The sequence below is a fragment of the Gordionus sp. m RMFG-2023 genome, chromosome 1, assembly GCF_954871325.1.
Source record: "Gordionus sp. m RMFG-2023 chromosome 1, tfGorSpeb1-WG-v2, whole genome shotgun sequence".
In the NCBI taxonomy this organism is placed as follows: Eukaryota; Metazoa; Nematomorpha; class Gordioida; order Chordodea; family Parachordodidae; genus Gordionus; species Gordionus sp. m RMFG-2023.
Genome location: NC_088775.1, coordinates 73,812,350 through 73,836,609, shown reverse-complemented (window position 1 = coordinate 73,836,609; position 24,260 = coordinate 73,812,350). Strand labels below are relative to the sequence as shown.

Below are 24,260 nucleotides of genomic sequence, written 5' to 3'. Positions count from 1 at the left end.
TTTAACAACACTACAGAACATTTAGACCGATAGGTTCGATAGATGTTAAATGTAATTTACCCATTGTAGGCGTTGCCAGGGGAGATTGTAGTAGCGTTCCCCTAATTTGAAGGTGCTTGTAATTATCACTTATCACTTAATCTGATAAAAAATATTCCCCTCTACACCTCCTTTACCCTGGCCGATATAATTAATAATGTAGGAATAGCCACTAGGAGCTGTTTGATTTCACATAGGTAGACTACGCATCTTATATAAAAATATTTTAATTTTAAAAAAGGATGGCCTGATATGCCGATTACTAAAAATCGTGGAGATGGTTCAATAAAATTTAAGTGTTATTAGTAAATAAATAGCAATATGTTGTGCCAAATGTGATATTTCCCATTCATTCATTTAATATCCCACCTTTTTTCAATTTAGGAATCATGGTTTTAAATAATTATTTAGCCGAAAAAGGTCGCATAAAAATATTATTTTATTGTATAATTAAATATTCTAGACAAGATAAAGTCATTTTTGACTAATTTTTATATTGACCATGAAGAAATCAAACAATTCAAATATGCCACTCAATTAGTTTGTTCTTTTTAAAGATTTTCTTAAAAAAATAGACACAAATTATTATTCCTCTTAAAAAAATAGACACAAATTATTATTCTTCTTAAAAAAATAGACACAAATTATTATTGATTATATATTTAATAGACAAAAATTGCTCATAGAGAGCAGATTGCTGTAAAAGTTGACATTGAGGATGTTTTGAGCTATGATGAGGAGCTAAGTAGCAATATAATTAATAATGCCAAAAGATATGTAAACTTATTTGGAGAATCTATAGCCGAATTACTTCCTACTTACAAACTCTATGAAGTATTTATTTTTTAAAAAATATTGTGAACTTTAATGCTAATAGCCAGAAATCAAAGATACTCTTGATGTGTATATACATCACAGACTTTTATTGCAACAAAGACATCAGCTTGACAATGAAGGAAATGTTTTGTCAGAAGAAGATTTAAAAAAGAAATATCCACAAGAATTAATAAGAAGATTGTAATAATTATATAAAAATAATTTTTTTTTAATTAAAATTAATTTATAGTGAAGTTTATTTTGATCAATATGGTGGTTCAAACAAAGAAAACATTAAAGCATTGAGGGAAATTAAAGCAACTCAGATTGGTAAACTTATATCAGTTACTGGCATAGTTGTGAGAAGTACTGAAGTTAAACCTCTAATCCAAGTTGCAACACACACCTGTGATCTATGTGGGGCTGAGACTTATCAACCTGTACTTATATAAATAATTAAATTTATATAATTGATTTGTTTATTGAATTTGTATGTAATTCAAAAATCATCTAACTATCAATCTATTATAAAATTAGTTATTCATTAAATTAAATATATCATTTGTATTCATATAAGGTTGGTGCATCTCAATTTATTCCCTTGTTGATGTGCCCTAGTGAAATTTGCCAAACTAATAAATCTGGTGGTAGATTATCATTACAAACAAGGGGCAGTAAATTTGTAAAGTTTCAAGAGTTGAAGATACAAGAACATGTAAATTTTTTTTGTTTAATATCTGTTTTATGATAATGATATTATTCTTATACATTTGTAATATCCTTAAAATTAGATTTAATTTTGTGTTGTAATATTCAAATGAGTTGAATAAAAATGAATAAAAAAAAGATTTATTATTCAGATTAGATAAAGTTCAAGATTATTTAAGGGTCATTCCATGACAAATCAACCACAATTCGGCCAACCCCCTTCGAATTTTATAGAATTTGGTAAGCAAAGAAAGGTTAGTGTAGTTAAGAAATAGCCAAAATTTTACCCTCGTAATATTTATATTTTTGGAGATATTAGGGTTCAAAGTGACAAAATGAGGTATCTGCCTTCATTCAATTAAGCATTTCTTAAAAACAACATAATTTTAAATAACAAATTTAATATCAAAATTACGTACAAAGATTCTACTTTCAGATAAAAAAAATTTTAATTTTTTTCCAATTTCTGTTCATTTTATTCAATATGCAAGGACTAAAAACAATTTTTTGGAAATAATACGACCTTCAATTTTTAAAAAAAATTTAGTAGACATTAGTAAACTTTTCCTTTATATAAAAAATTGGTCTGAGATGTGGCCATCTTCATTCTCAAAATCGATAAAAATGTTTAGAAAAGTGTATAAATATTTTCCCGAAAGAAGGTGTCTTTGTATAATCAGTTTTTAATGGTTATTCTTGAACTATTTGATATAATTTAAAGGATTATTGATCTTGTAAGAAAATAACATTAAATGGGACTTTCATTCAATTATAGAAATTGTCAATCAATAAAAAAAATTTAAATTACTTTATTTATAATTTATTATAAAATATTTTGCCTATATAACATATATTTAATGAATATTAATAAAATATATTCAACGAAGTTTATAGTTCTTGAATATATGAATTAGAATCTTGTGCATTTCATATATGGTGCCCTAAATATTAAAAATAATTCATATAATATAAATTTAAAAATCTAATATATAACTCACTTTTAAAAGATTCTGATTATTCTGTAGCGAGTTTACTTTCTTGTGACGACAATGTTTAACTACTGCCTAGCAGTTAATGGTGAAACTAATGATAAGATATGACATTTTGGCAAGTAAAGAGTGTCATCTATACTTGGAAATGTAAAGGAATTAAAAGGTCCAGATGGGTGTAAAAACTTTATATATATTTCTTCCTGCTTTTGATTTTTCACCAAAACAAAGGCTAACCAATTAGAATCATAAACACATGTTATGTATCGTTATTTCTCCAAAAAATCATTATATGATAAATATTCTATAATGCTTTCTATTGAATTGGAAAACATTTTACTTTTAAATTGATGTAGACCTGTTGGAATCAAGGTGTGAATTTTCTGTGTTAAAGGTTTAAGTAGTGTTGTTAATTTGCTTGGTTGTAAAATTTACGAACCAATTTTGTGCTCAGGCCTGCTCGGAGCACAGACCCTTGGTTCAGATTCCAACCACAGGTCTGTGCTCGGAGTTCGTGCTCAGAGCTGGTTTAGTCGATTTTTAGACCAAAACCCCGGGTCTTGGTTTTATACAACCAACCAATTAACAACACTAGGTGTAAGTCTAGTTTTTGAAAATCTTTCCCTATAGTTCTTCGTAATCATAATTTTTTGGTCATATATTCAAAATATATGCCATTAATATTTTCTTTAGCGAACTCATACAATTCATATGATGTGGTTATTTGCTTTGAGTAAGGCCTTTGTAAACTAGTACTAGCGACTAATCTTTTAACAGTGCCACCAATCTCATCACATACACTTTTCCCATGTGCTGTAGCAGAAAAATGCCATTTCGCCTATTTCCCCAAAAATCCATCTCATGATGTCAAATATTAATAAAATTTTTACGATTTTTATACTGTGCAGCGGAGCCATCGGGAAAATAAAATATTTTACTTGGCATATAAATTTTATTAATTAAAAAATTTATCAATGTTTTTTGGAAATAATGTACTGCTATTGTATGGTGATGCAAAGATTCGTATATCATTACATATAAGCAACAAATATTGGCAAACTTTATAATATATAACAAATGGGTGAACAGTGGATTGAGCCCTTCCAATGATAACTTTGTACTTCATCCTGAAGTATAAAGCTATAGTTTTCTTAAAAATCACATAAAATAAATATTGGCCTTCGTCTAAGTTCAATTTTAGATTGTTTTAATACAACGATTGTTGCCTTGAAATAAAAGAATGGGGTAATAAAGATTCCATTTTATCAAAAAAGGCATTAATAATTTCATCTACTGGCTTAATTATTGTTTCAAGAGTGGTTCTATCTACGGATAGCCATTATTTGTATGTAGAGATGTAAAGTTACATATTTTCCCGGGAAATTTCCCGAATTTTCCCTTAATATAAATATATTATTTATTTGCAAAAATTATGATTTATATTTTATAAAATATAATATTTTATTTCAATAATTATGATTTATAATTTAATTTATAAATAATTTTTATTTTCCTCGTGAGTCTTTAAACTTATTTTTTTTATTTTTCAAATCTATAATTTTAATAAAATGTTTCACATTATATTCTCATACATAATATTAATGTGATATATTATAGAATTATTAATAATTAATGATATATTTAGATTTGATATATAATAGTGCACACAAATTGAGCGTTTGCAGTATGTTTGTTAATGTAACGCATCTTTGTTTAGATTGAAAGCATTATGTTTTTTATTAAAGTTTTTTTTATAATTTCTTAAACAAAAAGAGTTTATTTCTTACCTTAAGGTAAAATAAGGAAGTTTAATTATATTTGTTTATTTAGATTTCCTAAGAATTTATGATTCAATCAGGGTTTTCAAATTTTTTTGTGGCCTTGGATGCAAAACATATGTATATAAATGTTTCTTTGTTTATCCTACCTTAATTTATATATTTATAATAATCTATATATTTTAATAAAAATGTGAAATAAATTTTGAATAGTTTGCATATTTTATATTTTTTCAAGACACTAGATATAAAAATAAATAGATTTAGAAATATTGCTAATCAAATTTCAAATTTATGATATAATTTGATTAAATCTATCTAATAATTGCTAAATAAATTTTGAATAGTTGCTTATTTATATATATTTTACAAAATAATTTTAATTACATTTTTCAATCTTTAATTATGAAAATATACACCATAATAAGAGTATTAAATGTCTTATTTAATAAAATAATTTTAATTATATTTTTCAAAAGTGGACACTAGAATATGGAATAATATAACTTTATTATATATAAATAAATAGAATTATAAAAAAAGACAAATCAATTTTCATAGATATAATTTCATTAAATAATGAGGTTTGATTTGCAGGTATATCTGTTGAATTTGGAGGCCACAATTCAATTTTTCATTAAAGTATAATACAATGGAGATACTTCATTTTTGAAAAAATATTTGTTTGATTTATATTTTATAGAGAAACATTCTATAATAATGTTAAATTTATAGATAAATATATATTTTACTGGCTCTCAAGGCACCCTTTCCAAAAGAGTCAATATATCCAACAATGCTTTTAATTTTAACCCACTTGCCTTCCTTTGGTATAATTTCTTTAGGACTAAAACTATCCTCTATTGTTGGCTCCATGAGTTTAATGTAATCATACCATCTGTATGAGAGTTTAGAGCCAGAAGCTCCTGAAACCTTGCACAATTATCTTGGTCTTTAAAGTTTTGCAACTTCTTCTTTATGCATGCTACAGTTGTATCATGCAATGGAAATTCCATCCCCAAGCTATTAAAAATATAATTTATCATTATTTATATATATTTACCTTAAACTACTGGTTAATAAACCATCTAATACTAATATAGAATTCTTATGGTCTGGACGCTGCTGGCTCCAGACCATTTGTTGAGTTTCCAGTAAGGTACAAAATTTTTTAGTAACCTTATCATCCCTTCTAAAATTATAATATGTATCCTAAAATTATATAAATTCCAAAATTATATAAATAATCATTTCTAAAATTATATAAATATCAATTAATATATTCTAAATATAATATCAATTAATATATGAAATAAATTATACCTACAATTTGTATCCATTTTTAAATTTTAGCGCAAAATTAAAAAAGCATAGAAAAAATCTAACCAGTTTGCTTTTTTATTAATGTTTGCCGTAAAAAAATCCAAGCTGCACTCTACCATATTAGCTTTTATAACGGAGAGTTACAACGCTCAATTTGTGCGCACTATAAGTATCATTATATGTTAATCATACTATATAACTGATATAATGATTTATGATGTTTAATATATTTTAATCATACTATATAACTGGTATAATGATTTATTGATGTTTAATTTAAATTAATAGATTGCAATATTTTATAGATGCCTCGGAAATCTTCCAATATCTGGAAACATTTTATTAAAGATAGAGCTAATAACAAGAAAGGATATATATCAATATGCAAATATTGTCAATTAACATATAATTTCCCAAATTCAACAAAGATGTCTCAGCATATCAAAAAATGTCAAGGGTAAATTAACAGTTTACAATTTAATGAAGTTGATCGTGATAATAATAATTCTACTGAAGAGGATGTTGTAGTATGTTTACCAGATTCCAGTAATCCTAATAAAATTATATCCCAAAAAAACATAAATAAAACCATTCTAAATTTAAAGAAAATACCAATAATTTTAATAATGGCACATCTAAAATTAAAAATTTTTCGACACTATAATTGAACAAAATCAAACGCAACTTGACAGTGCTTTGGCATTGGCTATTTTTATGTCAAATTGCCCTTTTAATTTAGTTGAAAATAAATATTTCATCAATTTTTTAAAATTAATGCGTCCAGCCTATAAAATTCCTTCTAGACATGCAATTAGTAAAACATTACTAGATTTTGAATACATTAAAGTGAAAAATATTATTAACAATAAATTCAATAATTTAAAAGATTTTACTCTCATAAGCGATGGCTGGACAAATATTCACGGAGAGTCCATTATTAATTTTATAATAATGACTCCAGAACCAATTTTTTTTAAATCCATTGACACAGGTTCCAGTGCTCACACTGGTGAATATATCGTATCTGAGTTGATCAAGGTAATAGAAGAAATTGGTTGTCAAAAATTTATCTCACTAGTAACTGATAATGCAAAGAATATGAAAAAGGTCTGGAGTCTTGTTAAGGAAATATAATTATATTGAATGCTTTGGATGTGCCGCACATGGGTTGAATCTGCTTATTAAAGATTTATGCCAAATACCTTTTATTGAAAAGATCATCAAAAAAACCAAGCAAATAATTAAATATATAAAATTTCATGGTATTTTATTAGCAACTTTTAAAGAAAGGCAAATATTGAAAGGATATAAATCTTCCTTAAAAATTCCAAGTCCGACAAGATGGGGAGGTTTTGTTATAATGTTGCAAAGTGTTGTGAAAAATAAGGAAGTTTTGCAAGAAATTGCAATTTCTAGTTTATTTACAAACAAACAAAGAAGGCTTATTATATTATACAAAGAAGGATACTGGGATAAATTAGAGTCTGTACTGACCTTTTTGGAATTTAGTTATAAGAAAATTATATTTGTAGAATCGTATTCAGCGGTATTATCTGACGTTCCAGAAATATTTTGGGACATAAAAGATAAACTCATCAACTTTTATTTTTAATGAAAATGATTTGAAAAGTGTTAAGATGCATATTAAAAAACGAAAGAAATTTTGTTGCCGAGAATATCATTATGCAACAAATCTTCTGGATCCTCGATATTATGGTGTGAAATTAACAGACCGTGAATTAACAGCAGCTTTAAATATAATAAATATTATTTCAGGCCAAATTAATTGCGATATTGGAAAAATTATGGGTAATTTAGCAGAATATCGTTCAAAACAAGGTTTCTATAAAGGAGCAGGCATATGGGAGAGCTCAATCCATACCAAACCACTCATATGGTGGAAAGGGTTGTGTACAAATCAACCCCTTTGTCAAGTGGCAGTAAGATATCTTTCGATACCACCCTCAAGTGCCTCTTCAGAAAGAGTCTGGTCAGCATTTGGAAAAATTCATTCAAAAACGAGAAATAGAATAAAGAATGAAAGTCAAAAAATTAATATCAATAAGGCATAACATACATTTAAAGGATCATACAAATACATCAAGTTCGGGATATCATCAAAAGAGTTCAGATTCCGATTTATCAATATCAACTGATAATGATGATATTTCAATTTCATTAGCATCCCAAGAATTTTAAATGTAATTTCTGATACATGCTTTTTGTAATTAATAAAGTTATTCAAAAAATGATGTTTATAGTGTATTTATTTTTGTCTTTATTGTTTAATTATATTATTTTCCCTTAGTTCCCTAAATTTAATAAAGTTATTCCATAAAAAAAATTGAAAGGTTTAAAGTATATTTTGTGGTTATTTTTTAATTTCCCGTTTTTTCCCCCAATTTTCCCTTTTTTCCCCAATTTTCTCGGGGAAATTTCCCCTGAACCAATTTTCCCGGGAATTTTACATCTATATTTGTAATTTGATGTCCTTAGAACGAAATAATATTTCTATTTGATCGCGTAAATGTGTTGACCCTGGTCATTTATCACATTTGCCCATATAAATATATTTTATTGATTGAAACACTCATTTATTGTTATTCTTATTTACAAGTAAGGGTATGCCGATTTTAGAAAATCCGATCCGATATTTATATTGTTTTGGGTTATTTTATGATGATAATACTTTTATTTTGTATATAATAATTCCATATTTGTAATATTTTAAAAATATCAAATTATTTTAAAAAATTGAGTAGCGAAAATTTTGATATTATTTTGGCGTCATATATGAAATGCACAAGATTTCATATATTCAAGAACTTAAATATATGTTATATGCGCAAAAAATTTTATAATAAATTATAAATAAAGTAATAAATTGAATTTCTTTTATCGATAGACAATTTCTATAATTGAATGAAAGCCCCATTTATTGTTATTTTCACTTACAAGATGAATAATCCTTTAAATTATATCAAATAGTTCAAGAAAAACCATTAAAAACTGATTTATATATAATTTTATACAAATAGCCCCCTTTTGGGGAATTATTTATACACATTTCTAAACATTTTTATCGATTTTGAGAATGAATATGGCAGCGTCCCAGACCAATTTTTTTATATAAATATAAAGGAAGAGTTTAGTAATGTCTACTAAAAAAAATTTTAAAAATTGAAGGTCGTATTATTTCCAAAAAATTGTTTTTAGTCCTTGCATATTGAATTAAATACACGGAAATTTCGAAAAAATTTTTTTAATTTTTTATCTGAAAGTAGAATCTTTGTATTTAAATTTGTTAATTACAAATATGAATTTTTTAAGATATGCTTAATTGAATGAAGGCAGATAATGGTAAAAATACATAATTTTTGCCACTTTGAACCCTAATATCTTCAAAAATATGAATGCTACGAGGCTAAAATTTTGGTTACATGTCAATACCGCGAAAATTTTAGCGCGAAATATATTATCGCGAATGTCGATTACCGCGAAAAGATATTATAGCGAATGCATTACAGCGAATGCATTATCGCGAATATAATATAGCGAATGCATTATAGCGAATATAATACATCGAAAATATTATAGCGAATGTATTAGCGCGAAGGTAATACCGCAAAAATGTTATCGCGAATGTATTATAGCGAATACATTACAGCGAATGCATTATCGCGAATATATTACCGCGAATGCATTATAGCGAATGTATTATAGCGAATACATTATAGCGAATGCATTATAGCGAATGAATTATCGTGAATGCATTATAGCGAATGCATTATCATATCGCGAATGGAGTTTCATGAAAGTTACAATTTTATATTTATCGACTTTTCGACTGACTTAGTTGAGTCTGAAAATTAAGTTAAAATGGGGATTGGCTCTAAAAACATTTTTTTATTGAAATTAAGGCTAAGGCTTTTCTTTTTTTTGACTCAAAATATATAAAAAAGATTCTAAGTAATAAAATAGATTTCTCTTTTTCATCTAATCATTTTAAATATTAAACATCAAGTTTTTTCTTTTTAATTTATTGAAAACTTGTAGGAGAGAACGGGGTTATGGCGAACCCTAAAGGCAAACCTTAAGAAAATTATAAGTACTTTATCATTTTTAATAAAAAATATCTCATTTTGTTCAGCTCTATTAGTTATATGATATGTTTAAATTTCAAAAATACATCTCTAATAATTTTTTCAAAATATCATTTTTCCTGGAATTTTTTTTGGTAACCGAGTGAACCCTACCCGGGGACGAACAAGCCCTTGGTCGAGGCTATTATAAACTCTGCTTAATTTTCCATATATAAAAGTTATATATTTTTTTATTAGGATATATTTAATGATTTAAAACATAAAAGTATTATATAAAATCATTTAAAACATTCACAATCTTTGCATATAAAAAAACAATAAAATTGCAAAGCCATGTAACTAATAACTGACATTAAAAGCAGTCTTGATTGTTATGCTTGATATAATTTATTTGTATACCAAACAATTATTTATCATATAATAACATTTTTCGATTTTTTTTCTTTTAGTTGGTCTCTCCTTGGCTTTTTTTGCATGTCAAATTTTTAAAAAATAGCAAAAAAAAAGGTTCGACCTAACCCCATAAAAATAGCCCCAGTAGCACCACTTTGATTAAGATCATATTTTGAAGTATTTAAATTATCAATTTTGTTCGGGTAAATTGTTATTCTATAAAATAGGATTTTTTCTTTTATATAAGATGATTTTTGTGTGGTAAAATTGTATATTAATCTTTATTTTTGAAAAATAGTAAAAGTGTAAAAAGTTACTTTTGAAGGTACGAATGATATAAAGCATTATAAAAATTCTTCAAGCGGTTCGATAGAAATAAAAATTATAGCCGCATATTCAATATATAAGTATATAGTTTTGGTAAAAAATTATCTCTTAGAGTTTAATACTCTAGAAAATAAAGCCACTCTCACTATAACCCTGGGTTCATTATAACACCGGTCTCCCCTAATTATGGGCATCAGAAATTTTTTAGCTTTAGCTGATAACATAAAATAATATCACAAAGTTCTTTCCAAAAGTGTCTTACTTTGTGGAATAAACAAAAAATATCTACCAATATGGCAGGTAACATCAAGAAATTGGGTAGGTATCTGATAAATTCTAGTGGAATTCGTATTACGAATCTATGGTTTTGCTTGATAAAATCTTAGTTGAAAAACAAAAGGAGATTGATGAGTTATATGATAACCATGGGGTTAGCTTGGTGAACTGGATTAATATTCCACTTTCCTAGAGAATTCAGGAATTAAACTTGATTCCAATTTTTATTCTCATGTCAAAATTTTATCATTATCAGATCTTTGATAAAATACATAATTTAGAAAATTATCGTATGTTTATATTGTTAGTGGTATTTAATAATGAGATTTGTTTAATAATGCCAAAATATTTTATGTTATAGTTTATGAATTTGAAGAAATCTTTAAAAATATATATGTCCGACTACATTTTTTTATAATTTTCTAAAAGCCACTTTATAAAATTTAAAATATTTTGTTTTTATGTTATAGTTTATGAATTAAAGGAAATCTTTAAAAATATATATGTACGACTACATTTTTTTTATCTTAATTTTCTAAAAACCACTTTAAATTATATATTTTGAGAATATTAAGACAGGAGATTTCATAAAAAACGAATGACACGTTTCGGAGTTAATAAGATTTAAAACGCGACGTTTTTTAGCCGCCTTTGATCTCATTATCAACTTTCTTCCAATAGTAGGAATAGGGCTAGTAGTCGTTTTTGTCAATATCATCATAAGCTTGACAATTTATAATTGAATTTATTAAATACCATGAGATAGCCCAACAAACACTTAACTTAAGTTATACGTTAATAAATATTTTTAATATTTAATATTTTAAGATTGATTCTAGTAAAAGTTAATTTTTGCCCCAACAAGCCCCAAACCCCAGGCTTGTAGATTACATTGGTTTATTAAGTCTCCTATAGGATAATTGTTATTATCAAAATACACCATTATATAATTAAATATATTTTTTATCATTTTAAGATTTATATTTGAAACAGGAGTTGGCATTTATTATTTTTAAATTTAACAATGTTTAAATTTAAAAAAGATAATAAAATTAATAATTTTGACGATTACAAAAGATTTAATAAGATAGAGGTCTCAATCCAATGTTCCCCTTCATCTAATCTTATTTAAAAAATTTTAAAAATTATCAACATATTTTTTTAGCGCTGGAAAGGGTTAATCATATCAGTAACTAGGGGCTAGTAGAATTAGGTCGAATTAATTATATAATGCTTAAAAATATGATATAATAAGTATTCATTGGCTATTATAGCTTTAAATTCTATTTTTTTCCCTTTAACTTTCACCTTTTCTGGTGGTTGATAATCAAAAGAATTAGAAAAAAAATTAAAAAATTCATTAAAACTTTATCACATTTTGAAATTTTTTGTGAATTATTTATATACAAATGGTGTATTGATAATAACAATTATCCTATAGGAGACTTAATAAACTAATTATAATCTACAAGCCTGGGGTTTGGGGCTTGTTGGGGCAAAAATTAACTTTTACTAGAATCAATCTTAAAATATAAAATATTTTTTAATAGGGTCTTTTGTAAAAAACGACTTAATCAAATCGTTAAAAAAATTGAGTATACCAAATTCCACATATTTTTTAATAAAATACGAATTTCATAAATAACAAGTGACGTGTTTTAGAGGTAAATAATTTTAAAACGCTACTTTAAATCAATATAGACAATTAAGCTAGTTCTCTGGTTTTTTGGAACTTAATAAATGGGTTAAATATAATTTTGTCAAATATAAATCACTATTGCATTGTGATAATGTTAGTTGTAATGCATTCGCGATATTGCATTCGCGATAATGCATTCGCTGTAATGTATTCGCTCTAATACATTCGCTATGATACATTCGCGATAATACATTCGCTGTAATGTTTTCGCGGTAATGCATTCGCTATAATGCATTCGCGCTAATATATTCGCTATAATACATTCGCTATGATGCATTCGCGATAATACATTCGCTGTAATACATTCGCTATAATATTTTCGCGGTAATGCATTCGCTATAATGCATTCGCGCTAATATATTCGCTATAATATCTTTTCGCGGTAATCGACATTCGTGATAATACATTTCGCGGTAAAAGTTTAGCGGTATTGACGTGATACGTAAAATTTTGGCTATTTTTTAACTACAACCTTTCTTTGATTAACAAATTTTAAAAAAATCGAAGGGAGTAGGCCGAAAATCTCATTTTTTTGCTCATTTGACATGAAATGACCCTAAAGTTTGTTGTTTAAAAACTATGTAAATGAATAGTATAGAAAAGTATATGTAATCGGGAATATTTTATTGTAAAATAATTATTATTATGAATTTGCGAACATAATTTTTAATTTTTCTTATATTATTTTGTTTTTTTTAATTATGTTTTATTTTTAATTTATTTAATTACAATTTATATTAATTAATAAAGTATTAGTAGTTAATTTATTTATACTAATTATTTGTATTCTCTTTAATTTTCAACTACAACATTTGTTACCGAAACATTATGTTCTAAGGGCATATTCAGTATAATTAACTTTTCATTATTTGACATTTTGTTTAATAATAATATTATAATATAATTGTCTATATTTTTTCTATCTTAAAAAAACAATATAATATTAAGAGTGAACAAGTTCCTATTGGGAATATTCCCAGATGGATGTCTGTTTTAGTCAAGGGTGAGGTATGTAGGACAGCTCAGACAGGGGATCACATACATTTAACAGGGGTTTATTTACCTTCTGCCCTCTCCACTTCAGCAAATTATTTTGCAGCTCATAACAATAGAACATCTATCCTTTCGTCAGACACATATATTGAGGCTCATGTAAACATATAAAATATCAAATTTTATCCACTCTAATAACATGGTCACCATTATTACTAGAGATTAATGTATCTATATTTGTATTTGATTAATTTATCCAAAAAATAGAGATTTGATAAAATTTTGAGATTCTATTTTTATAAATATCTAAATCAATATAATGACCATACTTTTATTTTATAGTTTTATTAAATCAGAAATGGGTAATTCCATGACAAATCGACCAATGATTCACCCGACCATCACAAAAATGAATGAAACTTTGCATGTTAGTTATTTATGTTGTAAATGTTAAGAAAATCAAAATTTTAGAGTGCTAGCTCAACCAGATCCAAAGATATACGCCTTCAAAGTCGAAAATCGCGAAGTGCGTGATTTCTTTAAATCGTGTTTTTTAAAAAAATATATAAGATAGAGTTACAAATTATATATCATTTAAAAGCCCTTAAAATCTTACGTTGGAAAATATAAAAACAGTTAAAAAATTTCAAGTGTTTTCTTATTTCCGGTAAAAATAAAAAAATTAACATTGTTATGAAGGGATATTTTTGGGTGTTAATATTCACTAAAAATGTTTATTACCTTTATATTAAACGATTTAATAAAAAATCTCGATAGCCATTTTTGTTTTTTTAATTTTATTTAATTTTTTATTATTTTTATAAATAAAAATGCAATATAGATAGCGTTATATTAAAAAAAATTTATAATATAATTTTAAATAAAAATATGAATAGTATTGTGATTAAAATTAAAAAATCAATTGAGTATAACCAAGAATGATGTCTTGGGGCGATATGTAAGCAGGCAGCCCATACAGATATTATTTTATTGACGCTATATTCAGCCGAAAATCTCGTTTTTTTGGTCGATTTGACGTGGAATCACCCAAATATATTATGCAATATTACAAAAAAAATCTCTATTTAAAACAATATTTTAACATTTTAAAAAAAATTAAATCAAAGCATATAATTAAGATGAACAATAATTATTATTGTGAGGATGAAGATAACGAATCAAATCGGGAATCCTTTATGCAAGAGATAGAAATTATCAAAAATAAGTTAGTTTGATTAATTTTCATTTTTTCAATAAAAACCAATAATTTATATTCACTATTATTTTATTTTTAGATACGAATCTGATTTTTATGACAAATTGGCTCTCAGCATAGCTCCAGAGATATACGGGTTTTTGGACATCAAAAAGGCTCTCCTTTTACTTTTAGTAGGCGGCGTTGAAAAATTTACAGAGGGAATGAAAATTAGAGGTTTATAAATTATCATAAATATAAATTGAAATTCAAAAAAATAAGATAAATTAATGATTTGAGAAAATATATAAAAATAAAAATAATTATTTATAAAATTTTACTTCTACCTTGTGTTAAGTCAGGGTTTGAAAAATTCGGAAAATATTTATCAATGTATTAAACAATGTGCTTTTAAAGCTGGTGAGGGAAATAAACATATCCTTTATTTTATACAATCTTTTAACTTGAATTTATTTGAAAACCCTTTTTAGGATCTATCAACATTTGTTTAATGGGCGATCCAGGTGTAGCTAAAAGTCAATTGCTCTCTTATATAGATAGATTAGCACCTAGAAGTATTTATATATTTTTTTTGTTGATATTAAATTATACTTGTGTTCTGATCATTTTTGTATTGCTCAAATAAATGAGTTATTTATTTTTTACATTATTAAGATTAGTTAAATATTTGCAAAACTAACTATGTTTTGCGAATCAAGTAAAATGACTCGATTTGTTTAATCAAATTAATTATGTTAATTTATCAAAGAGATTATTATTTATATATGCCTATCAAAAAATTATTTGTTATTTCTATTCAATTTAAAATATATAAATAACAAAAAAAATTTTTTAATTTGAATACAAATAATATTTTTTTAAATCAATTATACATTACGATTATATTTTAACTATACTTAATAAAGCATAAAGTATAACCAAAAAATAAGGGTTTTTTAAACAAGCAAATTATTTGTTATTTTTCATAACATTTTTTATTGATAAATTTTATTTTATTCTCACATTTTTAATAAAAAACATTAAAATACTTTTCTTATAATTTTCATCATATTATTAAAACAAATCGAAAATAAAATAAATAAATAACGATTATAAATTAGTAGATAAGAACAAAAATAAATCGCCTATAAGCAAAAACTTTAAAATTATTACTGACAAATATGACAACAATGTAAATTGTATACACTCCAAATACCAAATCCATATTTAAATATAATGCAGTGACGCATTATTATTTCTGCTTCATATGCTTGCTTGCTAACCGTACATTCTTTCAACTCTGTAACCAACAGGAATGAGCCTATATAGATGATAGTGATCTCATCTATGGATAGCATGTGTTAACACATGCATAAATGCATTTACAGCAAAAAGACAATATCTTCATTTAAAACCGACACTAACAAAGCGTCAAAATGCTCTTTAATTTCAAACTATAATTAATACATTTAAAAAATTTTTAAATATTTCTAGTACTACTAACGAAATCTTATTTCTATATTTAATATCTATGTTTTTTTAAATATTCATTGAACTTTTTTCTATTTAAAAAGGTCAATATACCACCGGGAGAGGCTCTTCAGGAGTAGGCTTAACAGCAGCTATTCTTAAGGATCCTGTCACGGGCGAAATAACGTTGGAAGGTGGCTCTTTAGTTCTAGCAGATAGAGGGGTTTGTTGTATCGATGAATTTGATAAAATGGCTGAAACGGATAGGATAGCCATCCATGAGGTCATGGAGCAACAGACTATATCTATCGCTAAAGTTATTTGCAAATTCATATAGTTAATGAAAATGAATTAGCAAGGTATGGATGTAAGGAAATTTAAGAAACTAAATTGAAAACTAGAGCTTGGTTGTATTTTAACTAATGAAGGTCTAGCCCAGGTCTATTTTCAAAATCAGTTTTCATCTGGGACCTATCTAGTGTTGTTAAAAAGCCCGGGGTCGATTAAAATTTTAGTCAAATAATATTATGTAAAACTGGAGAGTTTGCTCCTAGATAACAGAAAGGTTTTAACCTCTATTTGCTAAATCTTGAGGTTTGCAATAGTATTTTGGCTAAAATGTTAATCGGGCCTTTTTTAAAAATAAAACTTTTTAACAACACTAGTCCCATCTTTGAATCTGTCTATATTTATTAAATATAAATGTTAAATATCTTGGAAAATATTATTTTTTGTCAAAATAAAATTAAAATGGCTAAAATATTTTCTAATAATCATAACCTCTTCTTAACTTTTTGATTCCTGATCCTTTACGGTCGTTTACTCTGCTATTTAATATACTTATTAACCAAAACATAACCTTTATAAATAGACCACATAGTGATGGTAAGGCCTGGGTACCAATACTATATTAAATAAAAAAAGTAATTGGGAACTTTTTTTAAAAACCAATTATAAAGTCAAGCAAAAAATAAAATACTAAATAATACGACCAATGTGAAAATTCATAAATTTCATTTTCCTATTTTTATTAAAATTGTAGTTAATTCTTTGATTTTTTAAAAATTAAATTCTTAAAATTTAGTAAAAACAAAAAAAATAAATTTAAGACAATACATTCAATAGTTCCCGATTTTTTGTGTCCAGCTATAAATGGAGATTTTGCAAGACCTAGTCTACCTGGATAATTTCAGTCCGATCCTTGACCTTCATTATTTTATCTTATCCTATATATATATTTTAGACAGTGCTGAATATATATCACATAAATATTCTTCTTAAAAAACATTTATGTTCAAGCACTTAATTATAATCAGGGTCGGACAAACTACTCTGGAAATATTCAATAACATAATACTTTTATAAAAAAATTTAAAATTGTTTACAAAATACAATGTGTTATAGCAGCTATATAAAATATATTTAGCTAAAAAAATTAAATGTTTAAAATATGATCTAGGTGTAATAGATTTTATTAGGATAATTTCTTTGGTTCAATATTATCATATAAAGAACCAAAAATTAAATATATTTACATTTAGATGGCCAATTATTCAAATATTTTTGTATGTAAACACTGGCCGTGAGTTGTATATACCAACCCCTCTAATGAAAATAATCTATGCTGTTATAGAATAAGATAATATTGTATTATATTTTAGAAATATTTACTTTATCGAATATATAAAGTATTTGAATTTCAAATGATGACTCGTAAATATTTAATTACTTGAAACTTAATATCATTTGTTTAGTGACATCATAATAAAAATAATTTAATTATTATATATTTTTACAACAAAATTGTTCATAAAATTTGATGTGGAACTAAAAGTTTCATTGATTATATTTTTAGGGGGTTGCATAAGATACATTCCACCTTAACTTTTGAGGCTTATGTCATATTTCCTTAAAAAATGTATATGTTAAATAAAATCTTATAAATTTATATTTTTTCCTTCTCATGATGATTTTCTCAAGGGTTATTTTTCCTCCAACCCTATATTTTCTAAAAAAAATTTAATCTCTATCCTAACCCAAAATTTTATTTATTTTCAGGCACAAACCCTTTGTCCTTATCACAGTTGTCATTTTATTTTGATAAAATAAAAGAACGCATTATTTTATATTTTTCAAGTGCTTGATTTTGGAATTTTTTTTAGGTCCATGCCCTGCCCAAAATGTTTTTAATTTTTAGGTCCAAGCATGGTCTGAGCCTGGATTTGGTCGATCTCTACTTCCTCCATTGTATATGTAATGTTATATTCTTCATTTTTATATAATTCTTCAAGATTATATATCTAACGTCCATGTTAATTTATAGAATAAAATAGGCCATTGAAAAAACATGAAGTTTTATAGAAAAAGGTATGAGTAAAATGTGTTTCGTTACTATAGCTCAAAGCTACATCTCACAATAGCTTAAGGCAGTAGTTTTTGCAAAATTCTACTCCCCAACACTCTTATCTTTTCGAAAAAACTATTTTCATCATTTGCTATTTGTGAATACACGAATAAAATTGTTGGTATTAATAATAATATAATATTTGTATTATCACTATTTCCTGTTTATGTACCCCATTTTAATCCTAACTCACTATTTTTTTAGGCTGGTATAATGACCACTCTGAATGCCAGAACATCTATTTTAGCAGCCGCTAATCCGATATATGGAAGGTTATATAATTTTGATTAGCAAATTATTTTTCAATTTCTAAAATGTCGGAAGAATTCTTAAAATCATGTTAATTTGTTTTTTTATTTTTTTCTTCGAAATTCTAATGAAAGGTATAATCCGCTCAAATCGATTCAGCACAACATCCAGTTACCAGCGGCTCTTTTGTCTCGTTTTGATATATTGTGGCTTATCAGAGATATGGCCGATAACGATAATGATTTAAAGTAACTGATAGAAATTAATAAATAGGAAAGGAAAAATGGTGGGGTTATCTGATTTAAAAAGGAAGAGGCAGTGTGAAGAAAATATATTTGCAGTGCATAATTTTAATTCTTATTCTTAGATGAAATAATAAATTTAAATATTTATAAATTATATAGACTAGCTCAACACATTACCCATGTGCACCGGTATGGTGCAGAGCCAGAGCTTGTGTTTAAGCCTTTGACTATGGATTTCATCAGGTTGTTAAAAATAACACTTTACATATAATTTTATACCTTTAAACAAAATGGGTTTGATATTATTAAGTGATAAGAAAAATGTTATTTTTATTTATTTTCATGATTTATTTTAAAAATTAATTATTCAATTGGGAAGCTATTGCAAAATGATAATATTAATTCATTAACTGTAACGATGCTGTTTAACTATTATATTTCCAGACGTTATATAATTCTATGTCAAACCAAAAACCCTACCATACCAGCTTCATTGTCAGAATTTATTACGGCAGCTTATGTGGATTTGAGAAGGCATGCTAGAAACAATAGTGATACGAGCACCTTCACATCTGCCAGAACACTTTTGGCTATACTTAGGATGGCCACAGCTCTGGTATTTAAAAAGAAGGGCCACATATAAAATAGAGAGAAAAAATATAAGATAAAACATATACATTTTATATAAAGAAAATATGGAGGGGGGGGCATTGTTATAAACAGGCTAGGAAGTCAAAAGAAAACATTAACAAGATTGAGGAAAAATTTAAAAAATAACAAGTAACATTTGGATTCATAGAATTGCTATATTATAATAAGGAAATTTAAAATAAACATAACAGAACGTTGGCTGGGAAAAAATTTGAATAAAATAAAAAATAATTATCAAACCTTGTTTCATTAGAAAACATTACATTTTTAGACGATTATTTTTTGGAAGGAATAATATAATTTATTTTTTTACATGAAATAAATTTATTTACACAAATTTAAACTATATATACGTTAGCTTTTCCTTTGATTGCTATTTATCATTTTACAAAATTTACAAACAAAAAAAATACCAATCATATAGGCAAGACTGAGGCTGGGTGATCAGGTTATGAAGGAAGATGTTATAGAAGCTTTACGGCTTATTGAAAAATCGAAAGCTTCCTTAAACACTAATCAGATACAAAGCAGGTACTTTAATTCACTTGAAAGATACAATATATTGAAAATTAAAATGCCGACAAAACTTGGCGGTTGGCGTAGGTTTTAAAAATCATTGGTGGCTAGTGACGTGTTTTAGCCACTGTCAATCTGCACACCAACATAAATTTTTTATAATATATATTTCTTAAAATTGTTAATCGAAAGAATATATTATGTTTAGTTTTAGACGAATAAATGAAAGGAAAATAGTAATTTAGAATTGTAAATGAATTATTTATTGGTCTATTCTTTAATGAGTGGTATACCAATTATTTATGATTTATTACTCTATTGTTTAAGTTTTTTAAGATAATGTTCTAGTTTCATTTTTTCAAGATATTTTTTATTAGAGTTGTAACCCTAAATTGTAAGTGATCGAATATTTGAGAGTAATTATTTTAGGTTTTATGTTTTGACATATTCCAATCTCGTAATATAGGAATGGTAAAATACAAGCAACAATTTTGACACAGAGGAAAAAGGATTATGGTAGTATTAAGGAACAATTAAATTTAGAGGATATCCACTTAAGACAACTAATATGGGAGGGGGGGGGGGGTCACATAAAGGAAACTTAATGTTAATAACAGGTGCCATCGAAGAACAATCAGGGGTAATCGGAAAAAGGCACACTTACTTAGAGGCCTGCGGGAGAATAAGAAGTATGATAGAAACGAGCCCATACCAAATTAGATAAAGTTTTGATTTATGAACAGATAAGTGGTTATTATTAATTTATATTAACTTATAATATCATGTATAGGAAGTATGAAGTAAATAAAGTATATATCTTGTATAAGGAATAAAAAGAAGCCTTAGGGGTGATTGGAAAGGTTTTATTGATTTATATACCTATGTTTTCATTTTAGTAGTTTTTTCATGGAATATTTGTTATTGCTCAACATTATGAACTGCTTTATGTTTAGGCTTAGACTCAAGACTTCTCCTATTGATTTATCTAGCTAATATGATTTGTATTTGTAGTATATTTTTTCTTTGTGGGGCTGTAGCCATGTCAGGGCTTCATGTAGTATATTTTGTTTATCATATCGTATCAAGTGTCCATAGAGTTGTTCCCTTCTTTTTTGAGGGTTTACTAGACCGGGGCATGAATAGAAATCTTCCAGCCTGTATTTTTTCGTCTGGATTTTGTTAATGTCCTAAATATCGCTGCCATAAAGAGGGACTGGGACGATCGTAGAATTGAATATTCGCAGCTTGGTCTTGTTTGAGATCTCTCTGGCGGTTCATAGCTTATGTTATTTGCTGAATGCGATTTTGGTGTTCCTAAGTCTAGCCTCAATTTCTGTTTTCTACCAAAATTCCAAGGTATTTAAAATTTGAATTAGTGTAAAGTTATCTATTGGTGCATTGGAGGTTGGCATAATCACGGTTTTATTGAAACATTTATCTAAACCGGCGCGTTTACAGTGAAAACCTAACTTGTTAATTAGGCAATTGTTCCACCCTTAGATTTGGTGATCAAGACCAGGTCATTTGCATAGGAAATGATTTATCGAGAAGATTCGTGGTACTTGTGGTATCCTATTTGGTGATATCGATATTGAAGAGTATGGGGGGGGGGGGGCGCAAAGCCTTGCTTAACTCCATTTTTGACTCTGAAGAAAGGTGATTGTAACTGTCCTAACTGAAGCCTCGCGTAGGAGTTATTGTTGTGATACAAAGCAATAGCAACTCGCCCCTGAGAATCATTTCCTACACAGATGACCTGGTCTTAATCACCAAATCTAAGGGCGGAACAATTGACTTACTAACAAATTCAGATTATCACTGTAAACGCGCTGGTTTAGACAAGAAAATCGTGATTACCTGAACCGTTATTTTTATCATAACTTGAACTGATATTCGTTACAGTTTTTGTATTGCAAATTTTAGCACTTCATAATTATCTTTCAAAAAATTTTTTAAACATTTTATAGACACCATTCAATCAAGAGCCAAATATTCGATACAATTGTAAGTATGTTACCTTCCAGAAGTGACCACGATGTTGAAAGCACAAGTAGTGCAGATAAAATGGTGAGATATCAACGTATATTAGATGAATGCTTGTCAAAAGGATTCACACAAGATCAGATCGAGGAGGTCTTGGAAGATTATACGGAAATGAATGTTTGGCAAATTGATGAAAATAAAACTCAATTAATATTTGTCAATTAAATTTAATATAATTATTGTAATAATATTACCATCTATTTTAGTGATATAAATAATTAATATTCATAAAGATTTTCTATTAGAGTTTATCTAATTATAACTTTTTTTTATAAACATGTATATAATTTTTTTTTGTAAACATCTATAATAAAGACTAAGTATGTAAATAAATCATCTATTAATGGGTTGAAATGCTAAAAAAAGAAAATATACTTAGTTCAAACATAAAATTTTGACCCACCCAAAACACTAATTTTGATTTTATATCAGGTTATAAGAAATTTAAATCATTTTAGCTTATTTTGTGAAAGATTTTAAATTAAAAAATTTCCTATTTTTTCATAAAGATTTATTTGAACTTAATCAGATATTAAAACAATAAATGATTTATATCAACACAGTAGCATAAACATATAGTTTGGGATACCCCTCTGATCCTAAACCATAGAAAATATAATAGGGGTGAATTTGTTTTTTAATATTTAAATCGATACCCCCTCCATAGACACTTCAAATTTTTAAAATAACTTAAAAAATTAGAAAAAATAATATTTATCTTTAAAATATTTTAGGCACTTTTTTAATAAAATGTTCATATTTTAAATTAAACTTGTTACGCTTTATTTCATCGTCAAAATCAAAAGTATGAAATAAAACAAATGGGTTTAAATTTCAGGTTAACGCCCACAATAACAAAACTTTTCAAAATAAATCAGTAAAAAAAATTCAGGAGTAAAATTTGTCCACCGTATTTACAAAAACAATATTTTTGATTTTTCATGTTGATATCTATATTTAAGAGTAATTTGTTTTTAAATTTTTAATCTATTACCAACCCTCCCCCCCCTCTGATTATCCCCGTCTTGGTTAGAATAAATAATTATTCTAATTATTGCTAAAACAAAACTTTACAAGAAAAAATCGCAACTGGTTTAATCTGGTTTTGTTATCGTAAAAGTATTTTTGACAGATAAAAACTTAAATATAACCCTCCTCCCCCTTTAATATGCTTTCTCCGGGGTTTTGATTCGCTAGGGGAGTTCTAGAGAAAACTACATATAAAAAAAACCTAGAGTGATTCGAAATAATACATGGTACATACAAAAAGCATTAGCACATACTAAATATATATTTCAAAAAAAGTTAGAGTTGGCCTATCCACTACTGCTCTTAGAAAGTTTTTCTCCCTGGGTCGACTGCAATGAGTATTTCCCCTTTTTGGGGGACTTCAGGTGATGAGATTGATACATCGGTAGTAAGGGAAACGTGGTCTAGGTAAATGGATTCGAAGGTATATGTAACTTTACTTTGTGCTCGCGCCACTCGTCATTCTAGAATCTATGGCAGAGAAGGTGATGGGTGGGAATAGTGTTGCGTAATCGGCTAAAAACTACGCCTAAGCCTAATAAGGCTAAGCCTAAAAATCGGCTAAAACTAAAAATCGGCTAAATTAGGTTAAACCTAAAAATCGGCTAAGCCTATATAAATCTGCTAAAAATTAGTCAAAATTCTGCATCGATAGTATTAATTATTATTTATTTATTTTAGAAAAATAATTTATTTTATTTATATTTAATGTAAATATTTTATTATTATCAACAAATAAACATGATATGATTTAATATTTTTTATTTATATTATTATATTTTCAAATGAAAATAAATTTATTTATTTGATGTTATTTTAATAAAAAAAATAATATGCTGCGTAATATTCTTTTTAATATAATTTATTAGTGATTTTCACAATCTTCTTTATAAATACATCTTTTATTGAGGAATTATATTGTAAATTTTATTAGATAAATAAACAATCTTTTAGGTGAAATCTTTTATAATTTTTTTATCATTTTTTTTAAATTATCTTTTTTATTAAATGAAG

At 26.4% G+C, this 24,260-nt stretch overlaps 1 protein-coding gene across 1 annotated transcript; it reads left to right on the top strand.

Annotated features, from left to right (window-relative positions):
- Positions 1 to 399: 399 nt before the first annotated feature.
- LOC135930960 (DNA replication licensing factor mcm7-like) lies at positions 400 to 22,458 on the top strand. Its single transcript, XM_065467764.1, has 17 exons — positions 400 to 459; positions 503 to 579; positions 709 to 873; positions 917 to 1,056; positions 1,106 to 1,295; positions 1,433 to 1,570; positions 13,400 to 13,603; positions 14,572 to 14,669; positions 14,740 to 14,876; positions 15,131 to 15,214; positions 16,214 to 16,425; positions 18,718 to 18,785; positions 18,897 to 19,010; positions 19,167 to 19,250; positions 19,452 to 19,623; positions 20,083 to 20,189; positions 22,142 to 22,458. Exons 1-17 carry the CDS (start codon positions 429 to 431, stop codon positions 22,380 to 22,382), a joined length of 2,262 nt encoding a protein of 753 aa, XP_065323836.1. The 5' UTR covers positions 400 to 428; the 3' UTR covers positions 22,383 to 22,458.
- Positions 22,459 to 24,260: the final 1,802 nt, after the last annotated feature.